A 25,480-nucleotide genomic window follows, 5' to 3' on the forward strand; every position below is an offset into this window, starting at 1 on the left:
TTGTTGTTTTTATAAGTGACCTGAGGCATTATAGGATTTGATGTTTTGTAAGATCCATAAGGATTTAGGGTTTTTGAATTATTAAAATCCTTCCATGTTCATTTTTGAGCTGCCTGTCAACACACAGACACAAATGCATGTGTGTAAGCAAAATCCTAAAGCAGTCTTACCTGTCATTGCTCCTCCTAAAAACAACATGTATGTGTATGCTCCAACACACACAGACACAACATGTTCATCCCATCCTTGTCTGTGTCTGGGAGACTTTTGGTGGCAGCCTGTTGTATTTTTAATGCCTTCTTCTTCTTTCCAAGCTGTGTATAATGAATGTTTGATACAACCTCATATGGCCTTAGGAGAATATGACCAAGCCCGGCCCGCCAGGCCACAAAGGCCCTGAAATATTCACATCCAGGAGCTGCTGAGTGGACCCCTGTTCCTGATAGCCTTTTTTTAAAGTCAATAATGCCCCAGCAGTGACCCCATCCATGAGACTGCATCACATCAATGAGGGCTTGCCGGAGGGAAATCCTGCTTGACAGTCAGGTTTTTTTTGCTCTTGCAAAGGTTCTGAAGTATGTCTGCTTTCACAGAGGGCAAAGTTTCAGCTGCTAAATTATCCTCACAGGGAAGCTGAGCCTCTTTTATGTTGATATCATAAGATAGAGTGACTTATTATTCACTGCCAACTATATTTAACATCTACACATACTGTAGACACACACACGCTGTTTCCTTTCTTTTAAAATATGACAGACTGGAATGCTGTGATCTCCGTTCTTTTCATTTGCTATTCATTTGTAGTTGTCCGTCGTTAACCCCCTTCTGATTTGATATGTCTTTCTTTCACATGAAATCATTTGGTCTTGCTTTTTGTAAGTAGGAAGCTTCCCACAATCAAAAGATTTTTTTAAAATTATTTTTCAAGTGGCTGTCTTGAAATGAAAGTGAACTGAGACATTATACTGTAAGGTATCGACCTCAGGGAGCCCAAAGCTGGAAGCGTGTGCTGTCGCTGTTTCATTCATTTATTCATCAAAGACGGATACTGTGATCAGACATTCATCTACAGCATGTCCGTTTTCTCTATGTTTGTAAGATACTGGTTGAGTTAGAAGCCTAACTCTTTATGCATATGGGGGTAAATGAATGTACAGTGCATGAATCTATTTCCTGATATTGTAATATATTAAATGTATGAACATATATTACCTGAAAGAGATGTGATTGTTAATAACAGTGTACAAAGGATTTGCTGTGTCATGTTGGAAGAATCTGTGCATTTCTGACAAGTTGAGCGTTTAGGATCCATCTGTCAAAATGTATCTATCAAGCAGTGTTTAAAAGGGGGTGTATCATGCACATATTCATGGTCTATATTTATATTCTGGGGCTGTACTGCAATATCCTTACATGATTCACAGTTCAAAAAATGTATACTGGCCCTTTAAGCAGCCCCTCAGTTCAGCCTCTGTCTGAAACAGGTCATTTTAGCTCCTGTCTCTTTAAGGCTCCCCTCCCACTCTGCTCTGATTGATCAGCTCCGGGAAGCTGTCCCTCAGCAGACTTTGTAAACAAACAACGGTAATAGGATTTCACTTATTTTTGTCCTTCTTTTCTCAAGATGGAAACTTCTCTAATACATCTGTACATGTTCAATCTGAAATATGCCAGTGGACAACATGAACAACCCATAGAATAACCTTCGCAAACAAAGGCAGATGTTTGTGGACATGTGCAAACAATATGATTATCATCATATCAGGAGGAAGTAGAAGTAACAGTGCAAACAAGGTGGTCAGAGCAGGCTGAAGCTCTGGCTTTTGACATGCAGGGAGCATTTTTCCATATGTTGTCCTCACGTTTTGGAACTTAAACCATGTTTAACATAAACATCCAACATCATAACAGCATAAAAATGAGAGAAAATCAAAAATCAATCAAAAAGCATGATATGCCCCCTTAAAGAATAATGTTCAAATATGATGATAAAGAAAAAACTGATTGAATCTGATAAAAAAAATAATTTCAGTTGAGGAATAATGAATTTAAATAATCAGGTAGTGGTGATTCTAGCATAACATATTGTTGAATGAACCTTTAACTCCCTTTCCCATATAAATCTATGTTAACTGTATTAACTACATACCATAATTAGTTTTTATCTGAATTACTCAGACTACTCTTACACTGAATTATTATTAATCTTACATCAAATTAAATGAGACCAAATTAAACTTGTTTACATGGTCATCATGTTTATAATGCACATTTTTAGTGTGTGTGTGTGTGTGTGTGTGTGTGTGTGTGTGTGTGTGTGTGTGTGTGTGTGTGTGTGTGTGTGTGTGTGTGTGCTGGAGGCTTCACATTTCCACATCACACTTGTGTGGACCATCATAATGGCACTTTGGACCATGACTGGCTTCCAGACAAACTCCTGCTTGTTGGTGTACACTGTACACTGAGATGTGAATGGAATGAACCTCTGAAGTCATATTTACAAGACTATCACATTCTGGAAAATATGTCCTCAGATGAATGAGTGTGAACACCTGTTAAAACCAATGAAATAGAAAAACAGAACATAAAAATTGAGGTAAAACACAGTTAAAAGTGTTTTATTCAGAAGACAATATCAGTACAAAACAAGTCACCATTATCTGGTTTTACGTGCAAAATTGTTGCACGTAATGCCTTGTCACTTGGAGAATGTTCATGGCTTCACCACAAGTTTTTTGTTTTAATCTTTGAGATGAAAAAGAGAAAGTCAGAGTACCTGCTGCATTACAGTCCATTACTCCTTCCCTGAATATAGATTACTTCATCACAGACCTCTGAATACCCGAAAAGAATCTTAAAAGCAAGTCATTTTTTTGCAGGGAGTAGTAGAATTATGTCTAATGAGCAGTGGGTCAAAAATAGTTTCTCAGCTGTTGCTGTCTGAGTATAGTGTAGCAAATTATTTGAATATGTACAGCACAAAGCATCAAATCTCAGTGACTTCCGGAGGCGTTTGATTCGTTGCGGATGACATCAGCTGTGGAGTGAGTATGCGAAAAAACCGGGCGCCCTCTCCTCTCCCCGGTTACCGAATATGACACAATGTCTGCTGGTATAAAAAGCTAGGGCCACTCCTATCAAGGCTTCACTTGTATGTCTGGAGACCACTCCGGTGCTCTGACTGCTGCAGCGAATAAAAGGGAGGAGGCTGCTGCTGCTGCTGTTGCTGGGATCCTGCGCGTATACAGGAGACAGAGACAGAGAGAGGATGGCCACCCTGGTAGAATCTGCCGATATGGAGACTTTAGGCGGTCAAAGCAACACCGGGGCATCTCCGACATCCTCTAGCCCTGCGCAACACTTCACCGACAGCAAATTCTACCTGCTGGTGGTTATCGGGGAGATCATAACAGAGGATCACCTCAAGTGTGCCATTGCGGACATAGAAAAAGGTAAGATGGAGCTTCGTGAGGTGGGTGTAGGCCACCGGGAGCTGAACTTAACATCTTTATAACTACTTGAACAGATGAAAACATGTATGACTGAAAAGTTCGCCATATAGCTCGTTTAAGTTATATAGGATGTTTATATAGGATGTTGATGCACCTGTTTGTAACGCCAAACTTTACGCATTACGCTTGAGCGAATTACGCATAGGCTATTAACGAGTTATTAATAACGTCTTAACCTTATTTAATGAGAAACTATAAGTGAGGTTGTTTATAATAGAGCTATTGAACAGCCCCTCCCAGTAATATCACCATGAGCCATCGCCACATCTGGCCTCCAAAACACTTCGCGCATCTTTTAACGCACAGGTCTTCCTCGCCACCCACCCACTGTGTTAATGAGCAGTTTAGTTCAGCATGATTGTTTTTTTTTTTCTCTCTCTCTCAGTTTGATGAATAATACCAATAGGCCCAGTGTTGTCATCCACACACGTGGGGCCAGGTCTTCTAATAAAGCTGACAGCAATGATTCAGCATTAAATCTGGACTATGCGTCAATAATGCAGCGTATCGCATTTCTCTGGCTCCGGTGCAGCTGTGTTTTTCCTCCTGCGAGGTTTATATTCAGGTGCGTCAGGCTTTTGTTTCAGGAGAGCAGAGGGTCCCACGCATCAATTTACAGCCAGGAGGAGAGGAGAGAGGACGGGGTTTACAGCAGCTTCTCTCTCCTTTTGTGTTGTTGTTGTGAAAGGAGGCCTGTCTGCGCCGGAAAAAAAAAGCGAATCAATACCCTCACTGTTCTGAGACTAGAATGGCTGTTTGTCTTTGGTAATGGGATAGTAATATATATTAATTCCCTTTTCTATCCTGTGGGAATATTTCTCCATCATCATCGTCATCATCATCATCCCGCATCCAGCTCTCTCATCCCCACACCGGTTGGTGGGCGTGGCTCGGTCCGCACTGCGGTCCCTACGGAAAGCCACAAGGACCGATTTTCAAATTGAGCAGAGCGATTTAGAAACACTACAGCTGCTGTAGTGGTCTGGCTCCATGGCCTGAGTGTACTGTTTGTGTGAGAGGAGAATGAAGAGCAGATTGTGGCGCAGTAACTGTGTGGATGTAAAACTGAGTGGGTTTTTTTTTTTTTTTTTTTTTTTATAGGCAGAAGGAAAACACATCAGGTGGCTGTTGCCAACAAAGTGGCTTTGAAAGAGGAAATGTTGACTTTTTTATTTCTCCTGCAGTTTGCTTTACAGACAAAAACAAGCACAGATTGTGTGTGACACTCTGTTAAAGGCGTAAAAATGCTGCTTTGTATAGAGAAATATAATGTTTACCACCTGATTGGGTTTAACCTGTTGGAGTCAATCACAGTCCAATTCATTTCCCTCTCATTATATTAATTTTCATTCATTGACCTTGAAAACAATCTCACCTCAAGGTCTATTTAGTAGCTACCTGTTCTGGAGATTTTGGTCGTATCACAGAATCTTCCTAAACAGTTTAAGTGTTAATTAGATAATTCAAATTTCCATGTTTTTGGGGAACTTTAAGGTCTACTTTGTCCATGTTGGCATGATAGATGAGACTGAAGTTTGCTCTTCAAAACCTACTTTATTTTCTTATTTTTCTTATTATTTTCTTATCATTCTTGTTCCTTCAGTAGCTTATTTATGGGACAAAGAGTATAATTTTGTCTTCATAATTGCCCATGTTAATCTATTTATGATCTCATCTTAGAGCCACACCCTCTATTTAATGTTTAGATCTACTATTTTAATGATAAGAAACACACTTTTATTTGCAGCTTGGTGTGCAGTTTACCTCAGGGGAAAAACAACCTCCTTTTGTCTCAATTCCCAGTTTATGTCATCCCCTAAATTTGCAGAGGCCTTCATTAGGCCATTACTCTGCGTAATTATGGAGAGAGAGATACTGCATGACTCAGCTCAGTGTGTCTGGCCTGTGGCAAAGCAGTAACAGGGCTATAGATATTTCCTATTATAGATTACTTTTCTCATGCCAAACCAGTAACAAGTCTATCACTCTAAGATTTTCCAGTGAACTGGAGGTTAAAGGATCAGATGAGATAGATGTGTGGGTGAGGGTGAGACTTTGAACATTTGCTAGAGTTTGGACCTGTTGCCAAGTATTGATTCATTTTCAGACAGCAGAGCTAACATGCGTTTTTGTTTCATTCGTTTTTTTGCTGGTGTCTTTCCTTCCCCTTACTCTTTTTTTATTTTCTTGTTGATTTGTGTGTGTTTGTTTATCTTGCAGGGATCCGATCATGGGACACCAACCTGATTGACTGCAACCTGGACCAGGAACTCAAGCTGTTTGTCTCCAGACACTCAGCTCGTTTCTCTGCAGATGTCAAAGGTAAACTGGGAATAAAAGCAACAAGTCCTCAAAATTAAACGACCAAATACGTTAACCATGCACTCCAGAATGAGATAATTATGTTTTATGATGTGACAACGCTATAATATGTTCCCAACAGCTTCCGTTGCATCCTAAACAGAATCTGCGACACACTTATCAGCAGCAGCGTCACAGCATCACAGTCAGCTATAACTTCCCTGCAGTATACTGTACTAAGCGCACGGCTTTCATTACCGATTCCTGGATACGCCCTATCAGCATTTTGTTGCATGGTGCCTTTATTGCTGTATCAGTTGCAAGATGAAGAAGCGGCTTTATAAAGATGGAACTGATCCAGAGTGGCAGGACATGTGGTCTGCCAGTGGGCAGTATGGCCTTGACGGTCAGCAGCAGTTAAAGCCTCTGCTTGGATCTGCTCCATATTGGATATAACCGGCAGGGCTTCATACTTGGTTAGATTCACAATAGATTGATCCAGGCAACAAAAGCTGCTGCAGATTAAATCAGGTAGTTTTATTTTAATGCCTCATTATTCCTATGTATAATCTTAGAATTGCAGGAGGTAAAACACAGTGAATTATCAGTAGTAGCATTCAAAGAGACTCCAAATCCCTACTCCCTTTCATCCTTTCTTGTTTTGGCTTTCCTCCCATCCTCCATTGTTCTCTCCCTTTCTACCTCCTGTGTGCTGTTGCCTTGCAACCCAGTAGTAGATGCACAGTTGATTTGGGAGTAATTAGCAGTGTAGAATCCCCAATGGCAAGTGTCTGTTCATGAAAGTAAAGAAGGGAGGGGAACAGAGAGGACTCAGGGAACAGAGAGGGTGAGGGGGAATCGCTGGAAACAGAGGGAGGATGAGAGAAAGGCAAACAAGGGGAGCAAGGGAGGAGGGGACGAGCCAGGAAAGAGCAAAGCATAGGTTGGGTGAAAAGAATAGGGTGAGGATAGATGTGAGTGGGGAATAAACTGCGACACTGAAACAGAAATGCAGTTCTGATCAGGGAATTATTGAAGCCAAGACTTTGAGAGTCGATGCTGCATACACAGTAAAAGTGGAATGATGCTGTTCTCTTATATTCAATGCCTCAGGCTTTTTGCCAAGTGTCTTTCTCAAGGGGAGCATTTTCATTGTGTTTTGAACTTTAAATACATGAACTGCCTAATGAAGGGTTTCCTAGAGAACTACATTTGCTTCGACATTGACTTTTGGTTTTGTGTTCTTTAAAGGATGGGTTCACAATTTTTCAAATCTGTCTTAAAACAATAGTCAGGTGCCCAAATGAACATTTACACACGTTTTTCTTGCCGTAATCATTCCTCCTGTTCATACTGGCTGTTAGAAGATCCCTCCATAATGCACTTTCAATGTAATTGATGGGGGACAAAATCCACAGCCCTGCATCTGTGCAAAATGTATTTAAAGTCCATCTACACTCGTCAAATCCAGTCAACATCTTTCAAAGTTACAGTGTTTTTAGTGCCAAATTCCATCTTTTTGTCATGATCTTTCCACTGCAGCTGAACAGGAAAACACTGTCCGTCGAGACACAAAGAGGGAATTTTTTACCAAAAAGACTGTAACTGCGGATGATTTATTTGACTAACTCAGACAAGTGAAGTCTCATATTATCTTCAGACAGACTTTTAAATACATTTTTTTCTCAAGCACAAGGACTGGGTTTAGTCCTCCATCACTTACTTTGTAAATGCATTTGGAAGGGATCTTTTAATGGGCAGGATGAACAGGAGGAAAGAATACAGAAAAAAAAAAAAGTTTCAGTGTTCATTTGGGCTCCTGACTGTTGCTTTAAGACAGACAAAAAAAAATCATGAATCTGTACTTTAAAGTTTACAGTTACCCTGCATAAAGTTATGACTGTTTTCCCTTCTTAGAAGTGTGAATCTATAAATATAAAATTGATAATTATCACTGTATAAAATTTTGGGATTCCTCACTTTCTTCTCCGGGAATTAGATGAGAAGATTGATACCACTTTCCTGTTCATACACTAAATATGAAGCTACAGCATGTAACCAGTTAGCTTAGCTTAGCATAGCATAAAAAGAAACAGCTAGCCTGGCTCTATATGAAGGTAAAGAAATCCACTGACATTGTAACTTCTTTAAGTCTTCTGAACTCTCTTTTAGGCTAAATTAACACGTTATATCTCTTCTCTTTAATCCAAGAAGAGATGATACAAAATCAAAAAGTGTAAGAACCATTTGTTGTGGTTTTATGGGAGGTTATGTGCAGGACTGTTTCTTACTGAAGTCTTGTTATTTCTCCTACTGGGTACGTAGGTAGATTTTCCTACGTTCAGACAAAGCCAGGTTAGCTGTTTCCCCCTGTTTCCAGTCTTCATAAGCTAACCAGCTGCTAGCTGTAGCCTTATGTTTAATGGATAGATATAAGAGTGGGAAAGCAAATACGGGTATTTCCCAAAATATCAAACTATTCCATTAAGTATGTGAATTTGCTCAAAACATCAATCAAACAATAACTGGATTTTTCCAGGATAAAGATGGTTGATTAGGGAGCTGAGCTGCTGGCTTTATATACAATACAGTGAATTTCAACATCAGCACGTAGTAAAGACCAATAAAATCAATAAAATATCAGAGCATGCCACATAATTGCAACGTCCCCAGTTTGATTCTGCCAGGGCACCCTTGTTGCATCATACCCCTCTCTCTCCCCCTTGTTTCCTGTCAGTTTCTTCACTATCAGCTACTGATTAAAGGCAAAAATGCCCCAAAACATATCTCTAATAAAATCTTTATATGCTGAGGTTTTTATTTTTACCTTTAGCCGGCGGTGCAGTCATTGGTTAGGGCTGAGTGCTCACAGGAAAACACTAACCAGCAGGTGGTATTGGGCGGAGAAAGACAAATGCAATTATCTGTCTGCTTGATAGACGACATGCCATCCATCATACTGCATTAGTGCACTTCCACACAAACAGGAAGCCTGGACCCCACAGTGAGGAGGAATAAAGAAGGAAAAAGGGTCAAGACAGGAGACCCCCGATGTCTCTCTGATGGATATATGATACTTCTGGTTACATATAGATTTCCCAGAACTCTGCCTTCAATGCAGACAGCACTGAAGCCTAAAAAGCAACTGGAGAGTTAAAAGGCCGTCTCTAAACCCACAAATCCCTTGTTGAAGACAATATTGCAGTTTGTGATCAATAGTAATTAAGACCTGTGTTGACTAAGATAAAGATCCTCCTGATAATCTCAACATTTTTCACAAATACAATCTTGTTTTCAATTGACATCTACAAAACGGTCTAACCTGCTACATTCTATAGCTGTGAATCAGCCGATTAATTGATCGGTCATGCATTATTCAAGCTGCATTACCCCTCATGTTCATAGCTGGAAGACATGCGCTCAAAGAATTGAGATTGGATGGCTTTAGAAATAGTTAAATTCTGCTTCCATTCTATTTCAAGTGTTATTAATTAGCCTTAATAATATAGTATATACAAAAAAGTATCTTTTCTGTATGTTTTTATTTATATTTTACTCTGCCTACTACACACTGCTAACCTGATGCGCCAGATGGTTTGTTACCCAGAACCATCTGAGAGGCCATTCTTGGCAGCTGAAAAGGGCAGGCACTTTCAAAAAATACTCTGCAGGTGATTAGATGAACCATCTGTCTATCACTGTCCATCACCGTCTGACCTTGCGAGACAGCTGGATTGACAAGATCATGCAAGAATCCTCATGGAACGCTGATAACTTGAAGCCTGACCTGATGGATTCTCACGTAATCTCGTGATGTCGCAAATCTAGCTGCCTCGCAAGGTAAACACACTGCCACCCCTCGCTGTTTAGGCTTACTTGGTTCCTTCCAGCTAGAAAACACCACGCATTAGCAGTGAAGCTAGTAGACCAGTGAAGCTAATACAAGGCTTCGGCCATCCAAATTAGTAAAATCAAGTCAATATCTGTCAAAGTTAGTTTTTTCAGTCCTAAATTCCCTCTTTTTGTTACAATCCTTTCACTGCAGCTGAACAGGAAAACACTGTCCGTCAAGACACAAAGAAGGATTTTTTTACTAAAAAGACTAATTGTGGAAGATATCCACTTTATTTGGCTAACTCCGATGTCTGACGCCTCATATTATCTTCAGATAAATACATTTTCGCTCAAAACGAGGACTGTGGATTTTGTCCACCATCACTTACACTGAAAGCACATTAGGAAGGGATCTTTTAATGGCCAGGATGAACAGGAGGAATGATTACAGCTAGCAAAACCTGTTTCAATGTTAATTTGGGTACCTGACTATAGTTTTAAGACAGACTTGAAAAATTGTGAACCTATCCTTTAATAAGTGTCATTCAATAGTTTTAGGTAGTCACCAATAGTCTTATCAGAAACATAAAAGCCAAAGCAGATAATTACTGGTAACTACTGGGTGTGGTGTGAATATTATCATATGCCCCTGGTTATAATCTAGTCATTAGTGTCTTTCTCCTGCCAGGTTGTCATTCGGTTTGAGAGGCTAATTCCTAAAGATAATGATTGTAAAGGAGTTTAAAGCCAGATGTTACTGAAAGGCATTAATACTACGACACCAGTGATTGACTTTTCTGGTGAGTCAACCGGCTTAACAGCGATGGCAGTGCCATTAGCTCCATATGTACGCTAGTTCCCCTTTTAGGCCAGTTGTATGGGGACACGGGAAGAAGTGACATTGAAAATTGTGCTCAGGGGCCCCCATCTATGCCGCTGAAAGTCACCGGGGTCAATTATTCTGCAATGGTGGAAAGGGAATTGACAGTGAAGAGGAGGACATAGTGCTGACACATGCAGGGGATCCACCTGAGGAGCTAAAATTATCATCCTTACGTGCAAGGTCTTTTTTGATGCAAAAGGAAGGAGGCACTGAATGTAGTTGTTCCACTGATCTATTCTTGGTGCAGCGCCATCCACATTGATGTTCCCCTGTCTGGTTCAGCCTGTGACAGGCAGGCTATACCAGTCTTGCACTTTCTATTCAGCCAGAAGGAGAATGCTCAATGATGCATGTCACATTACTTCACCTCCTGCGGAGAGAGAGACACACCAGGCGTTAAGGATTTTTATATTGATCAAGGTAATTGTCAGGGTCAAGCAAGCTCCAGTGACCAATCTGTCATTTTTTGACGAGCTAGTGTAGATACATGGTGGTGCTAATGGTGGCTGCCCTGTGTTTCATGTAGGAACTGCTAAATTTTCCGTTTCATCAGATAGGTAGAATAGACCAGTAAGCAGGGTGTAACCCACACGCAGAGACAAAGGGAAACAAGATGCTTTTCTATTACATTAGGAATTGCAGATATGGCTTGTTTACAGTCGCACAGGCAGGATGAACAATAGACTTGCATGATTGATTATTGTCTCATTGCACAGCCCACTGAGTACTGTTTCCTCAGAGGAGCTCTGGTCATCAGTTTAAGACTGCTGCCTCTTCAGAACAAAGCTCAGTAAAGCTGGTTTCTCCCAACTGGGATTTTGATGATCTTGGTATGATGCTGACACAAATATCTACTTCAAACTGCTGATAAAATGCACATGCATAGGGAGTAGGCTTACATGAGGAGCTGAGACTTGTTAAATACGATGCCATATGGGGAACAAAAGGTGCAACACACTCTCGAGGGCAATGACAATAAAGGCATGAGATTTTGGTCTTAAACCTTCATCCTTCATCAGGTAAAACAGCACACGCTCTGAACAGATGTACAAAAGAACACCAGTGTCACATCTGGTATAAAACTAATTCAATCATAGCCTCCGCCACTGTAAAAAAAATGTTCGCCTAGTTACACCGTACAGTAGTTTTTTCTCTGTAAAGGACGATGTAAGAATATCACAAAATGGTCACTTGAATATAGAAAAATCATGGAAACGTGAAAATATACTCTCATGACCATCATTTAACTTTAATTCAATAGGAAAACAAGTGGACTCACAGACTGAATTGCTTTTAAAATAAATATTTCAGCTTTATTTTATGTTTGAGGCAATATTTTTTGCTTGTCCATATAATCTAATATAATTTATCAACATTTTAATCTCAAGTGTCTTCTAACCTGTGGTACCTTCATTTTTTAGTTTTGCTTAAAATTTAAAACTTGAAATTAAAGTCATACTGAAAATATTTTTCCCTTCAGACAACTAACTCCATAAAACAAATGGAGTGCAATATTGGAACTGCTTCTGTCTGCAGGGATGCCACTGCGCTCTGATCACATGGTCCATTATCCTAGATGCATATAACTATTCTGTGAAAAGAGGATCACACACAGAAATATGTCATTCACTTGATTTAATCATTCATCTGTCATCTGATGAACAATTAAATCAAGTGAATGATATATTTCTGAGTGTGACCCTCTTTTCACAAAATGGTTAACTGCTAAAGGGTTGACACGTGCCTGGAAACTAATGACACCAAGTGTCATTATTTCTACCTTCACTGAACTCCCCAGAATATTAAATGCTAATAGTCATACTGTGTGCAAGCCACATCACTGTTAAAAGCAGTGAATGAAAGAGTTTTTCCATATGGAGTGACAGCCCTCTGGGAGTGGGAAGTGGCAGGGTTAATGGCTATGTGCTCCATGATGAGAATCTGCTATATGAAATATGTATGGAGGAATTGGCCCAGCAGCCAGATAGCTGCTGCAGTATCACGTCTCTAGAGACGAGGCAAGCTCTATCTTCGAATATTGTGCTTCTGAATTTAAAGCTGATATCCAAGCAACACCTTATTGCCCTCTGAATCTCACAAGGAACATATTCTTGTTTTTCTTGTCCTATGAATTCTGGTGGCAGGATTTCCTTTGTTTCACCAGCGGAAATTGATCTAAATGAACAAAATAAAACCTGTGTCCTCTAGGGGAATTCATTGATTTAAAAAAAGAAATTAGATAACAAGAAGAAGAAACAAACACAGATTGAGTTTGATGTGTAGGTGATTAATAATGCTGGAGATACCCTGTCAGTGTCGCATCAGCTGTACCAACAGAATACCCCCTAATACACACAGAGACACAAACACAGAGACACAGTGGGATCAAAGTCGTTATCATAATCAATCATCTAAAACCTAGTACGATTGATTATGAGCCTGTCACACCCCACTGCTCATGTTGCGTGTGGTAGACCAAACCATCCCCCATTATAGAGAGAGGCCAAACAATTATTGGGTCTACCAGTGGGGCAAATAATCATTGTTTCTCATCTGTATTGTTCCTCATCTCAGAGGCATTCAGTCCAACTAGAGAAGTCAAGGTTTATTTGTTTTCATTTCTTTCATTTCTGACATCTGATAGTTATATCTAAACTTATTTGAAAGCTCTGTGACCTTTATAAAATGCAAAAATATGCAAAGTTCACAATGCACTGAAGAATACATGTTATAATGATTTCTAATCAAGCTTTTAGTATCATTGCTTTAAAGCTGCACTAATCAATATGTTTATGTTAAAGGGGACATATCATGCACATTTCCAGGTCTAAATTTTTATTCTGGGGCTCTACTGGAGCTCCTTATTTATTTTATACTGGCCCTTTATGCAGTACCTCAGTTCAGCCTCTGTCTGAAACAGGCCATTTTAGCTGCCATCTCTTTAAGACCCCGTTCCCACTGAGCCCACTCTGATTGGCCAGTTTTCAGAAGCTGCATCACAACTGACTTCCGGCAGTTCCTACATAAACAAACAATAGTTATCAGATTTCACTTCTTTTTTTGTTCTTTACTCAAAATGCAAACTTCTCAAATACATCCGTACATGTTTGAGCCCAAATCCCATCCAAAATATGTGAGTGGACAATGTGAACAACCTAGGCAACAAACGCTACGTTTGTGGTTATGCGCAAACAATCCGACATCATCAAGGGTTTTCAGCAACACGCAGCTGTGTTCAGAACCAAACATCAGGCAGACAAAGTTAGCAATGAGTGTTTAGCAGCTAATGGGTCAAATATTTCCCTCAAGAGTGGATAGAGACACAAACAAAGATAAAAGTGGATTTACGTTTGTTTGGTGGCCAAAAACATAACTCCACATAAATTCTGATGTTTTGCTATAGGTATTTGCAAGATTTGTAAAGAAACCACTCATTGCTAACATGTTCACCATATCAGCTCTACAAGGTGATAATGTCATTGTTTACAGCATTTTGTATTGCCCCCAAGAGTCCAAAGATTAAATTATAGCAGGTTTAGGTTATATTGATTAACCCCAGATAGATATTTTCCATTTCAATAAATTAATACATAATTAATTAATAGAGGAAACATATTATATCACATTATTTAATTAAGCTACAAAAAATCTTACTGTACTTTCAAAACAACAGCCATATGGAGTTTGGTTAGAAGATGTCTTATAACAAAGGATGATGGAGGAGGAATTTAATCTTGAAAAAGGTTTTAATGCCGAGGTTTGGGATTCAGGGTATAGGAAGGTTGTTATATTTTCATCTCTAGAGAGTTCATATCCATCTTAGGGATAAAGAGCTCTACTCTGCAGAGACCATTAACATTTACACAGCCATATTGGAACTGCCAGATTGTCTGTGTTTGATGATTTAGTTGATGAGCCCTGCCCCTTACAGGAACCAGAGGAGCTGAGAATCATTATGACTTTGTAATCAGAGTCATAATGAGGGATAATTTTAACCAGATAAAGATTAAATTCATATCTTGTTTCAGAGACAATGTACAAAGAACATTAACCTTCAAACAACAAGAGATATAATGTACCAGGTTTTAGCAAATTGCTATTTTCCGCCCGTATCCCTGGGCAGATAAGTAAAATAATAAAATAATAAGAAAATTACACATTAAAAGAGTACAAAATACTATGGTAGTCAATAGGATTATACAAACACAAATGTGAATGTTTCAAAAAAAAAGTGAATATTGTATGTTCTTTTGTCTTTATCTTTTGTGCGTGTGGTTTTGTGTTACAATAATTAGTATATTGTGAGGTTTACTTTGGTCAAAGTCATACTAGAAAGGACAGAGGTAATATACGAGAATTTTTGATATTCTTTGGTCTACTGGTGGTTGGAAAAAATAAAGAACGGCATGTCCAGACTGACCAGAAATTACTCAAAATAAATGCAGTAGTAGTCCTTCTATTCGACTGTGCAATGCATCATGTTTCCAGAGAGGGATTAGTTGTGTCTTTATGTTTTCAAGCACATTTCGACTAATTTTCTTTAGTTAATATGCACATTTAATTTATTGTGATACATCAGAAGAAAATTAGTAGTGTTTGCCGGCACCATATCAACAATATAATTTACAGGCATGACATTTATAACAATCCTAATTCTTCGTATAATGTAATTATGTGCCTATTAAGTTTTTTTTTTCTGTCTTTCCTTTTACAGGGCAGAGAATTCTTCACCACAAAAGTAATGTCCTGGAGACGGTGGTACTTATCAACCCTTCAGATGAAGCAGTCAGTATTGAGGTAAAATGAACTATAATGATCAGTTATACTGTTATAAGCTCTGTTTTACTCAAACATTTATCTAATATTCTCCTATTAGAGAGGGATGATTCATAAATCCATTGAATACACATTTACAAAGATATTACAACTTAAAAAGGATTATTATTCAGCCTTGATTGTCCACCATGTTTGGCCAATTATCCATCCTTGTAATATGAACTGCTGTTTGTTGTTGTTGATTGGAATAATTAGAATCCCAGGGGACCAGACTAATGCTTCATATACTGCTAGAATAACAAGTGCAGCCTTTTACCCTTTTATTATTGCAGCAAAGCTTTTGCTGCATTTTGATATGAGATACAAGCAAAGATGACACAATATTTTCTCTTGTGTAACTGCTTCTTCTCAGCATTGCCTCCACCCGCTAGCCATGTCTGCAGTCAAACTGTGCATTAATATCTCACAGCACAGCAGGATCGATCTGGTCAGCTGCCCAGAACAGCTGATGTTGCTGAAGTTGAAAAAAAAAAAGACCAACAGAAAGTGGTGGGGGAGGCCTAGAGATAGAGGGACAAAAGGCAACTTAGCAGAGTGGACAGCAAGAGTACAAGTCAATTAATTAGCTAATGGATTTGAGTGATTGTGAAACTGGTGATATTTCAAATACACTAAATCATTAAGCTGATTGCTGCGGTAGCAAGGCGTTGTATTCCCTGTCTCCATAGCCAGTAATATTATTATTGTATAGTAGTTGCAATAAATAAATTATTACTTTTCTTCCAAGTTTCTTTGATTTACAGTTTATCTACTTTCAGCCTCTCGGGCATACAAAATAACATTATTTTCTTCTTTTCATTTTTAGGCTCGTTTGATGATCTCAGACTCTGCAAGACACAAACTTCTGGTCCTTTCAGGCCAATGCTCTGAAAACACTGGGGAGCTGATTCTTCAGTCTGGATCTTTCTCTTTCTCCAACTTCATAGACATATTTGCTGACCAAGAGGTGAGGCAACATAAGGATTGTTTTTGCAAGCACACAAAATCTTCCATTACCTATGATGTACCTATGATTATACTTTCCACATGTTGCTGCCATGAAAAAAACAAAAACAATTTTGTTTTTTATGTTAATGGAGGCTTCCATGGTCCTCTGATTGGATGAGAAAAAAATTTTGTAAACCATTTCATGGCATGTTGTATAAATTAAAAATGTATAGTCGTTGCACTCCCAAAAAGCTACCATTCTAGCATTTCATAATAGACTTAAGAATTACTGACACATACAGATAGCACATACACTATGTACCTACACACATATTGAACAATTGCATTGTATCATTCATTCCACTGGTGACTCCAGTATGTTAAAAAATCACTTAATTTTTCTCATGTCCAGATTGGTGAATTGCTCAGCACCATTCACCCAGCAAACAAAGCCAACCTTACACTCTCCTGCCCTGAACAAGGTGACTGGAAGAATACCAACTTGGACAAACACAACCTGCAGGACTTCATTAACATGAAATTGAACTCCCCTTCCATACTCCCTGAAATGGAGGGCCTCTCAGAGTTCACAGAGTACTTATCTGAATCAGTAGAGATCCCATCTCCTTTTGACATGTTAGAACCACCAACCTCTGGTGGATTCCTCAAACTCTCCAAACCATGCTGTTACATTTTCCCTGGTGGTCGCGGCGACTCCGCTCTCTTTGCTGTCAATGGCTTCAACATGCTCATTAATGGTGGCTCAGACAGGAAGTCATGCTTCTGGAAGCTGGTGAGACATCTGGACCGGGTAGACTCCATCCTCCTGACCCACATTGGCGATGACAACCTACCAGGCATCAATAGCATGCTGCAAAGGAAGATTGCAGAACTTGAGGAGGAACAGTCACAAGGTTCAACAGCTAACAGTGACTGGGTGAAGAACATGATTTCACCAGATATTGGTGTTGTGTTTGTGAATCTTCCTGAAAACCTGGATAACTCTGAACCCAATTACAGAGTGCGGAGGAATGCTGAGGAGGCAGCATTCACTCAACAATTCCTCACCAAGCTAAATTTGAGGATAGAGCCTTTGCAAAGGCCTGTTGGAAACGCTATAGAACCCATCATACTTTTCCAGAAAATGGGCGTGGGGAAGCTTGAGATGTATGTGCTTAATCCATCAAAGAACAGCAAGGAGATGCAACACTTTATGAAGCAGTGGACAGGTAGTGAAAAAGACACCGCTTCTATTCTGCTGCCAAATGGAAAAGAGTCTGAATTCCCCGTCTCTTACTTGACCTCTATCTCTTCACTCATTGTGTGGCACCCTGCAAATCCCTCAGATAAGGTTGTTCGTGTTCTCTTTCCTGGAAATGCCACCCAGCATCACATCTTTGAAGGTTTAGAAAAGCTAAAGCACTTGGACTTCTTGAAGCAGGCAGTTGTCACTCAAAAAGCATTGTCCTCTAATGTGCCATCAACACCAACTCTAAAGCAAGCTAAGATGAAACATAGAACAGACAGCAAAGAGAGCCTAAAGTCCACCCCAAAGCCATCACCAAGCAAAAGTATAAGGAAGGATTTAAAGGAGGAAGCACCAGAAAAGGCAAAAACAGATGCAGAATCATCTCATGAAAAAACACAAAAGACAGAGAAAAAGGAAAAGACCCCACTGAAAAAGGAAAAAGCAAAGGCACCTGAGAAAGAATCAAAAGCAAAGGCAGAGCAAACAGCCCAACATGAAACTCCAGAAAAAAAGAAGTCTGAACTAAAATCCAAACCTGAAAAGATTACAAAGAGGGAGACCAAAGTATCTGTGGAAAAGAAAAAGGAGGTTAAAAAAGAAGTAGCAAAGAAAGATATTACACCCAAACACGAAATTTTGAAGAAAGAGGAGGCAAAGAAAGTTATAAAAAGGGATGTCAAAAAAGATTCCCCTATGAAGGAAAAGAAGGAAGAAAAGAAAGAGCAAAAGAAAGATGTCAAAAGGCCGTCTAAAGACATAAAAAAGACCACTGCGATTGAGGAAAAAAGTCCAAAACCAAAGCCCCTGAAGAAAGATGATGCCTCAAAGAAGGAAGCAGGAATCCCATCAAAGTTAAAAGAGAAAGGAAAGTCAAAGGTGATAAAGAAGGAGACAAAGGTGGACAGTGCTAAACTTGCAGCTACTGCAGCTGCTGTTGTTGATGCAGAAGTGGAGAGATCTCTGATGTCCTCACCAGAGGACCTCACTAAGGACTTTGAGGAGCTCAAAGCAGAAGAGTTGGTGGAGGATGATGCGACTGTACAACATACTAAGGAAGAAGAGGCTGTGACGATCCAACATGAAGAAATTATACAAACTAAAGAGTCACCTGAGGCATTAGAGTCTGTGGATGAGGGTATAACCACAACAGAGGCTGAAGGAGACAGTGGAGAGACTCCAGATGAACAGGTTCCTAAGGGAAAACTCAATGGCAGTGTAAGTGAGAAGTTTGAAGATGAGGGCACTGTAATGGAGGAGACATCCGAAGGAGGGGATTATGAAGAGAAGGGAGAAACAGAAGAAGTTTACGAACCACAGAGAGTGGTATCAGATAAAGAAAAGCTTACTCCCATTGAGGATAAACACATTGATGAAGTCAAACCAGCAGATATTGCTCAGGATAATGATGATGTGACTAAAACAATTCTAGAAGATCAGCATATAAGTGAAAAAGAAACTGAGAAACTGAATATCTTTGTATCAGCCTCACCCAAAGTGTCCTCACCTGTTTCCCCGGCTGCATCTATCCATGATGAAATGATTCCAGTTGGCTTTGGGAGTTCAACAGCCTCAGATGAAGAGAACAGAGATGAACTCCATGAGGATTACACCATCACCTCTGCCCACACTCAGTCCACCATTGAGATCTCCAGTGTGCCTACTCCTATGGATGAGATGTTAACTCCAAGGGACATTATGAGCGACGAAACCATGAACGATGAGACTGAATCTCCTCCACAAGATGTCAGCAGGTTTGGCACCCCACTACTTGGAGAGTTTGATAGGAAGAAGCCCTCTCCACTTCAGGATTTGTCGGGATCAGATCACTCTCAAAGTGATGCCACAGATGGCCATGACTACGACCACTCTGCTTCCACAATATCTCCCCCTTCATCACTGGAAGAGGATAAATTCTGCAAGGTTTTTCCCTCTGAAGAGAAAGTAGAAGGGTTTGCCAAAGCTCAAGAAACGATTGAGAAGTATGATGCAGACTCAGCTAAACTCAGTTCAACTTCCACAACATCACCTCTTGTACGTTCTCCCTCAGTGGACTACAAGGACAAGTTTGATTCTTCATCAGTGTTTGCTGCTCCAATAGAACTATCTACCACTCTGGCAGGGTGTCCCAAAGCAATAGCTGAGTCCTCCATCAGCCCAGATGACAAGACATGGGAAGGAGCACACTCTCCTCAGTCGTCTGGTCATACACCTTACTATCAGTCTCCAGTAGATGAAAAAGCAGGAGCTCTTCCAACTGTGTCAGAAGACAAGGCACAGGGTCCAATAATTGTTGAGGTCACAAGTGATAAAGAGGACTCCTCCAACAGGGTTACCCCAGAGCCTGGTGAGCCAGAACCAGAGAGATCCTCCCCTGTAGAGAGAGTAATGTCCTCTCCAAAAAGTCCCACTCCAACTGAGCCTGAATCCCCCATGAAAGAGGAAAAATTATCCTTTGATATAGATCACAAGAAAACTGAGGAAATCAGCCATTCAGTCTTTTCCTCAACACTAATGTCCAAACAGGAGTCAGACACCAGTCCTTTCACAGCATTCAAAGAAGAGAGTAAAATGTCCATTTCAGAGGGTACCACATCAGACAAGTCAGGTACACCTCTGGAGGAAGTGGTAGCAGAAGACACATTTTCACATTTAGCTTCAGCGTCCACCGCCTCCCTGGCCACTAGCTCCTTGCCAGAGCCCACCACTGATTCTCCTTCCCTTCATGCTGAGGTAGGCTCTCCTCACTCAACAGAGGTAGATGACTCTCTGTCTGTGTCTGTGGTTCAGACCCCAACCACCTTTCACGAGGCTGAGGGATCTCCATCCAAGGAAGATAGCCCCAGGCCCATGTCCATCTCCCCAGACATCTCACCAAAGACAAAGAGTAGAGCACAGATGCAGGACACAAAATCCCCAGAGCACTCTACCATGTCAATAGAGTTTGGCCAAGAGTCCCCTGACCACTCCTTAGCCCTTGACTTTAGTAGGCAATCTCCAGAGCACCCATCTGTTGGAGGCAGTTCACGTGCTACAGAGAATGGCCCAACTGAGGTTGACTACAGTCCCTCAGATGGAACTGATGGAAAACCATCTGGAGTGAAAAGTTCTACAGTGGAGAAACCTTTGCTTTTTGAAGACAGCGATTCTGCCCGTGCCACTTCTGCAACGCCATCAGATGCATCTCAGTCCACTCCCTCTGTTACAACCCCATGCCAAATGACAGAAATGCCACCTGGTGTGGTTGAGCAGACAGAAAGGTCTCCAGTCACCCCAAAAGCAGCCTCTCTCACCCACTCTCCCCATTCCAGTGAGCCATCCCCAGTGCTGGGAGGTCCCCCGGATAAAGACAGCACCAGCCCAATTTCACCATCCATGGAGAGCATTGCTGATAAATCTGATAAATCTGATAAATTCGATAAATCTGATAAATCTGATAAATCTGATAAATCTGATAAATTTGATAAATCTGATAAATCTGACACACAGCAGAAATATGACAAGTCACCCTCACCTCCTCAAGCTACTTCCCCATCACCCCCCTTTTCATTGTCAAAAGAAGGGACAGTTTCCCCGGCAAAGGAGACTAATCCCTTTAAATGTGAGGATTTTACACTTGAAGCAAAATCCCCTGTGAGCCCCAAAGTTCCTTCCCCGTCATATTTACCTCTCTCCTCTGATCTGAGTAAGTACAGTTCTGCCTGTGGCTCCATGGATCCAGACTCCACAAAGAAGAGCCCCTCTGCTCCATCTAAGACAGATGTCGACCTCTGTCTAGTCACTTCATGTGAGTACCGTCACCCCAAGACAGAACTCTCCCCATCTTTCATCAATCCTAACCCTCTTGAATATTTCATCAATGAAGGTAAAATCTTGGAGGAGAAGCCTCTAGCCAAGTCAGGAGGAGGGCCCCCACCCCCAGGGGGCAAGCTTCCCACTAAGCAATGTGAGGAGACCCCACCCACATCCATCAGTGAGTCTGCCCCCTCCCAGACTGATTCAGATGTTCCACCAGGGACAGAGGAGTGCCCCTCCATTACAGCAGATGCTAACATTGATTCTGAGGATGACTCTGAGACTCTGCCTACTGACAGAACCCTGACCTACAGGCATGCTGATCCTCCTCCAGTAGCACTCAGGGACTCTGCTCCATCTTCAGGCCAGCACGATGTCTGCATGGTAGACCCAGAGGCCCTCAAGGCTGAAGAAAACCTTCACAATGCTAATACAGATGGAGGAGAAAAGACCAAGAAGAAAAAGCTCTTGAAAAAGTCCTCCTCACCAGCCAGGAAGACTGGTCTATCAAAAGTAAAGGACTCAAAGACTGCCTCTCCTAAGAAGAGTGTCGGAGAAGGAAAAGATGCCAAAAATGCAACCAATACCTCTGCATCCAGAGGTGTAAAAAGTGCCACATCAGGTGAGTACAATTTACTCATTGCCTCATTTATATTGCTTCTTTCCTCCATATAATTTACCCATATTTTTGCCTTTTTCAGGTACTGGCAGTGGAAAGGTATCAGGCGGGGCAGCTCTGCCCAACTGTCCTCCCATGTACATGGATTTGGTTTACATCCCCAATCACTGCAGTGCCAAGAATGTGGATGCTGAGTTCTTTAAGCGTGTGCGGTCTTCTTACTATGTGGTCAGTGGCAATGACCAGACAGCTCAGGAGCCCAGTAGGGCTGTCCTTGATGCTCTGCTGGAAGGAAAGGCCCAGTGGGGAAACAATATGCAGGTAAATTTCAAGATTTAACATGATAATTATATGTAATAATATGATACTGTTATACAGAGCTCCATATGCATTTGGTATAAATTGCTCTGTGGTCATAAATATTATTTGTTTTGTTTTATTTGACAGGAAGACAGATAGGTTACACTTTTGACCTTCAATTCGAGGCTTTTTCAAGTCTTAGTGTCAAATAGGTTTGGATGTATAGAGATTTTGTTCAATAGATTAATTAATTATGAACTGATTCTGCAATGATTTATAATTGAACTTTGGTCGCCTCTGTGGTCCCTTTTTCAAAATTCTGGTCTCCCTACATTATTCCCAGGTAGATTTGAGTATATAGCAGAGTTCAATTAAATCAAAAACCAGAATAAAGCAGCCTCAAATCATGGCCCTGCCACTGATCTAACAGACTGATATAAACAACTTTTATTTCCATTTCTCCATGGATCCATGAAGTAATACTGAATTGTTGCTGCATCTATTTTATAGTGCCATTTCAGTCAAATTGTGTTTATTTTTTATATTCAAGAAGCCAAAGCCAAGTTATGAGATGTAATATTATGTGATGTAATGTGATTATGATGCATGATCAGAAAATTGCATGATCAGCATTTAAGACAGCTGGAGGGAAGGAGGGGTGTAGGAAGAAGAGGAAGAAACACAAAGATAATTTTGGTTGAAAGAATGATTTTCCTGAATGCTTGAGCCTATAAACCTCTTTCTCTCTGGCGTCAGGTCACCCTTATCCCAACCCATGACACTGATGTGATGAGAGAGTGGTACCAGCAGACCCACGACAAGCAGCAGGAGCTGAACATCATGGTCCTGGCCAGCAGCAGCACTGTTGTCATGCAGGATGAGTCTTTCCCAGCTTGTAAGATAGAGATGTAGGCCTATTTGGCAAGAGATTGTGGATCAGGAGGCCTAGTGACTAATTATGTGAGGGATCATTATTTGAGGAATAAAACAAAACAATGTAGCATAAAACCTAAGCAGACACTTAAACACTTATATGCTAAAATGATACTTGTGTACTAAACCCCAAAAGATAAATATCTGCAATGAGGACTAACACTATTACAAATTAGCTTTGAGGAGCTCAATGCACGGGACAATGTTTTTTAGAGTAGCCACTGAATGAAATATATAAAGTAACACATCCTCAACATCCTCAAAGTGTTATCCAATTTTTAAGTATAAATGGATTGTACTAGAACAAAATTAGAGACCAAAAAAATGAGCCTAGCCATGATTGTTCAATTATGCTAACTCTAGAACAGCTCAAGTAATGATGTTGATGTATTGAGGTTTTTTTGTGTCCCCACATCAAACTATAAGAGAGCTTTTAACCAATTTAAGTACTTTCAGGAACAAAAACATCCCCTCATGTGGTATATTCTTACATAATGGCTGTTACGGTATCCACACCAAAGGATAAAACAACACAATTTCTGTTCTTGCCTTATAGGGATGTCAAAATGAATGTATAAGAACTGATGCAACTAGCAGGCAGGTAAATCAACCCCAAAAGGACTGTTAAATGGTTACATAGCTGAATGATGGTAAATATAAATTAACTTTAAGGGATACTCATCATTGATTAGCATTAATATGATGTCTTCATATTCATCCTGGGCAAAATAGAGTGCCCCTACCATTGTAAAACTGTTCCTTATGGCTGGGTTTTATTTGATTTAAAATGTTTTTTTTCCATTTGGCCTGGTTTACGTTACTGCTGATGTATGAATATTTATTTATTATGTTAACTTATTGTGCTTTTTGTGTGCGGATAGCCTTTTACACTGTGCAAAAAGACATTTTTTGTTTTTTCGAATGCCCTCCCTTGCCTGTGTCTCATCTGTAAAATCGTATCATTTTCCACAATGTAAGCTTCTTTTTCTTTTGTTTGACAGTTGAGTTTAACTTCAAATTGCGTGTTTTATTTACAGATTCTAAGTTATTTCAAAAAGAGACAATGAAATCTTATTTCTTATACCTCTTTTTATGTAATCATTGAGCTATGGGGGAGCTAGCCTTTTCCCATTGTAAAGCTGGTGAAGCAGGATATTTTCATAAAACTTAAAATGTCTTGTTTTTCTAAAGCATTGTACTATAATTATAAATAGCTTTGTGGCCAATGGAGTGGTTGGAAGACATGTGCATGAGTTATGACACATTAGGATTTTCTTTTTTTTTATTGGGGATTTTGCTCAGACTTACTTTAAGAACAACAGGGCTATATAGGCTAAGTAAATAAATGTAAGGAGCATTTTATTATTTTTGCAAGTTGTGCCATGACATTGTATACTACACTAACTCCAGCGGTGCCCATGCACTGTATAGATATGAAACTTGATTTTGGGTGCAGTGCAGTGCAGATTTTCAGGTTGATGTGAGCATTTAAGGGAGGCTGAAATTTTCTTGTGACATGAGAGTTTTTGCTCTTTAGCCAGGATGAAAAGGAAACAGCTTCCGGTAGAGGCGTAGTATTAAGAGGGGCAGCACACAAAGGTGAGAGTGAGTGACTTGTGTGTTTTAGATGAAAGTATGTAAAACAAAAACTAGACACTTTAAACAAAAAAAATGACACATACCAAACAGTACAGAGGCCACAGACCAACTTTGACAGGCCAACTTCTGGAGGAACATTTAACAAATCACAACTCTATGATTACAGACTTTGGTAATTTAGGTTATTCAATCGACTCACCAAACTCACCAGACATGTCTTAAATGACGTAAGGTGTTCATGATACCGCTATAGACCAGTTTTCCAGCAGGGGAACCTTAAAACAACACCATGACCATACTGTCAATCAACACCAAACCTACAAACTCTGAACTGACATCTCTCTTGAAGTGACATCTCTCTTTTTTCTGTCTTCTTTCTCTACCTTCTCTTTCTCTCTTTCTTGTCTACTTATCTCTGCCTTTTTCTCCTCATCTTTCTCTCGGGAGATCTTTAATAACGTTTGTCTGCAGCTGTATGGTATATTTGTCTTGTGATCTTGCATCCTTTCTGCCCTTTCCCCAAACTCATATGTAACCTATAGCAATTAGTTTCAAGTGAAAGTATTCCTTAGTGCTTTCTGATGTTTGTGTGCAATATTTCCTCTACCCATATGGAGAATCTGATGTAAGAGGAACCACTACTAAAGAACAAACATTCAAAAAACGACCACAATAAAATCTGTTGTGAAAAACAA

The 25,480-nt window shown here is 40.1% G+C and overlaps 1 protein-coding gene across 1 annotated transcript; it reads left to right on the forward strand.

Moving 5' to 3' along the window:
- Positions 1 to 2,700: 2,700 nt before the first annotated feature.
- map1b (microtubule-associated protein 1B) lies at positions 2,701 to 25,480 on the forward strand. The gene is made up of 7 exons (XM_044334434.1): positions 2,701 to 3,452; positions 5,733 to 5,834; positions 15,245 to 15,327; positions 16,172 to 16,312; positions 16,706 to 21,956; positions 22,036 to 22,274; positions 23,010 to 25,480. Exons 1-7 carry the CDS (start codon positions 3,269 to 3,271, stop codon positions 23,163 to 23,165), a joined length of 6,156 nt encoding a protein of 2,051 aa, XP_044190369.1. The 5' UTR covers positions 2,701 to 3,268; the 3' UTR covers positions 23,166 to 25,480.

Source organism: Thunnus albacares, chromosome 18 (assembly GCF_914725855.1).
Source record: "Thunnus albacares chromosome 18, fThuAlb1.1, whole genome shotgun sequence".
In the NCBI taxonomy this organism is placed as follows: Eukaryota; Metazoa; Chordata; class Actinopteri; order Scombriformes; family Scombridae; genus Thunnus; species Thunnus albacares.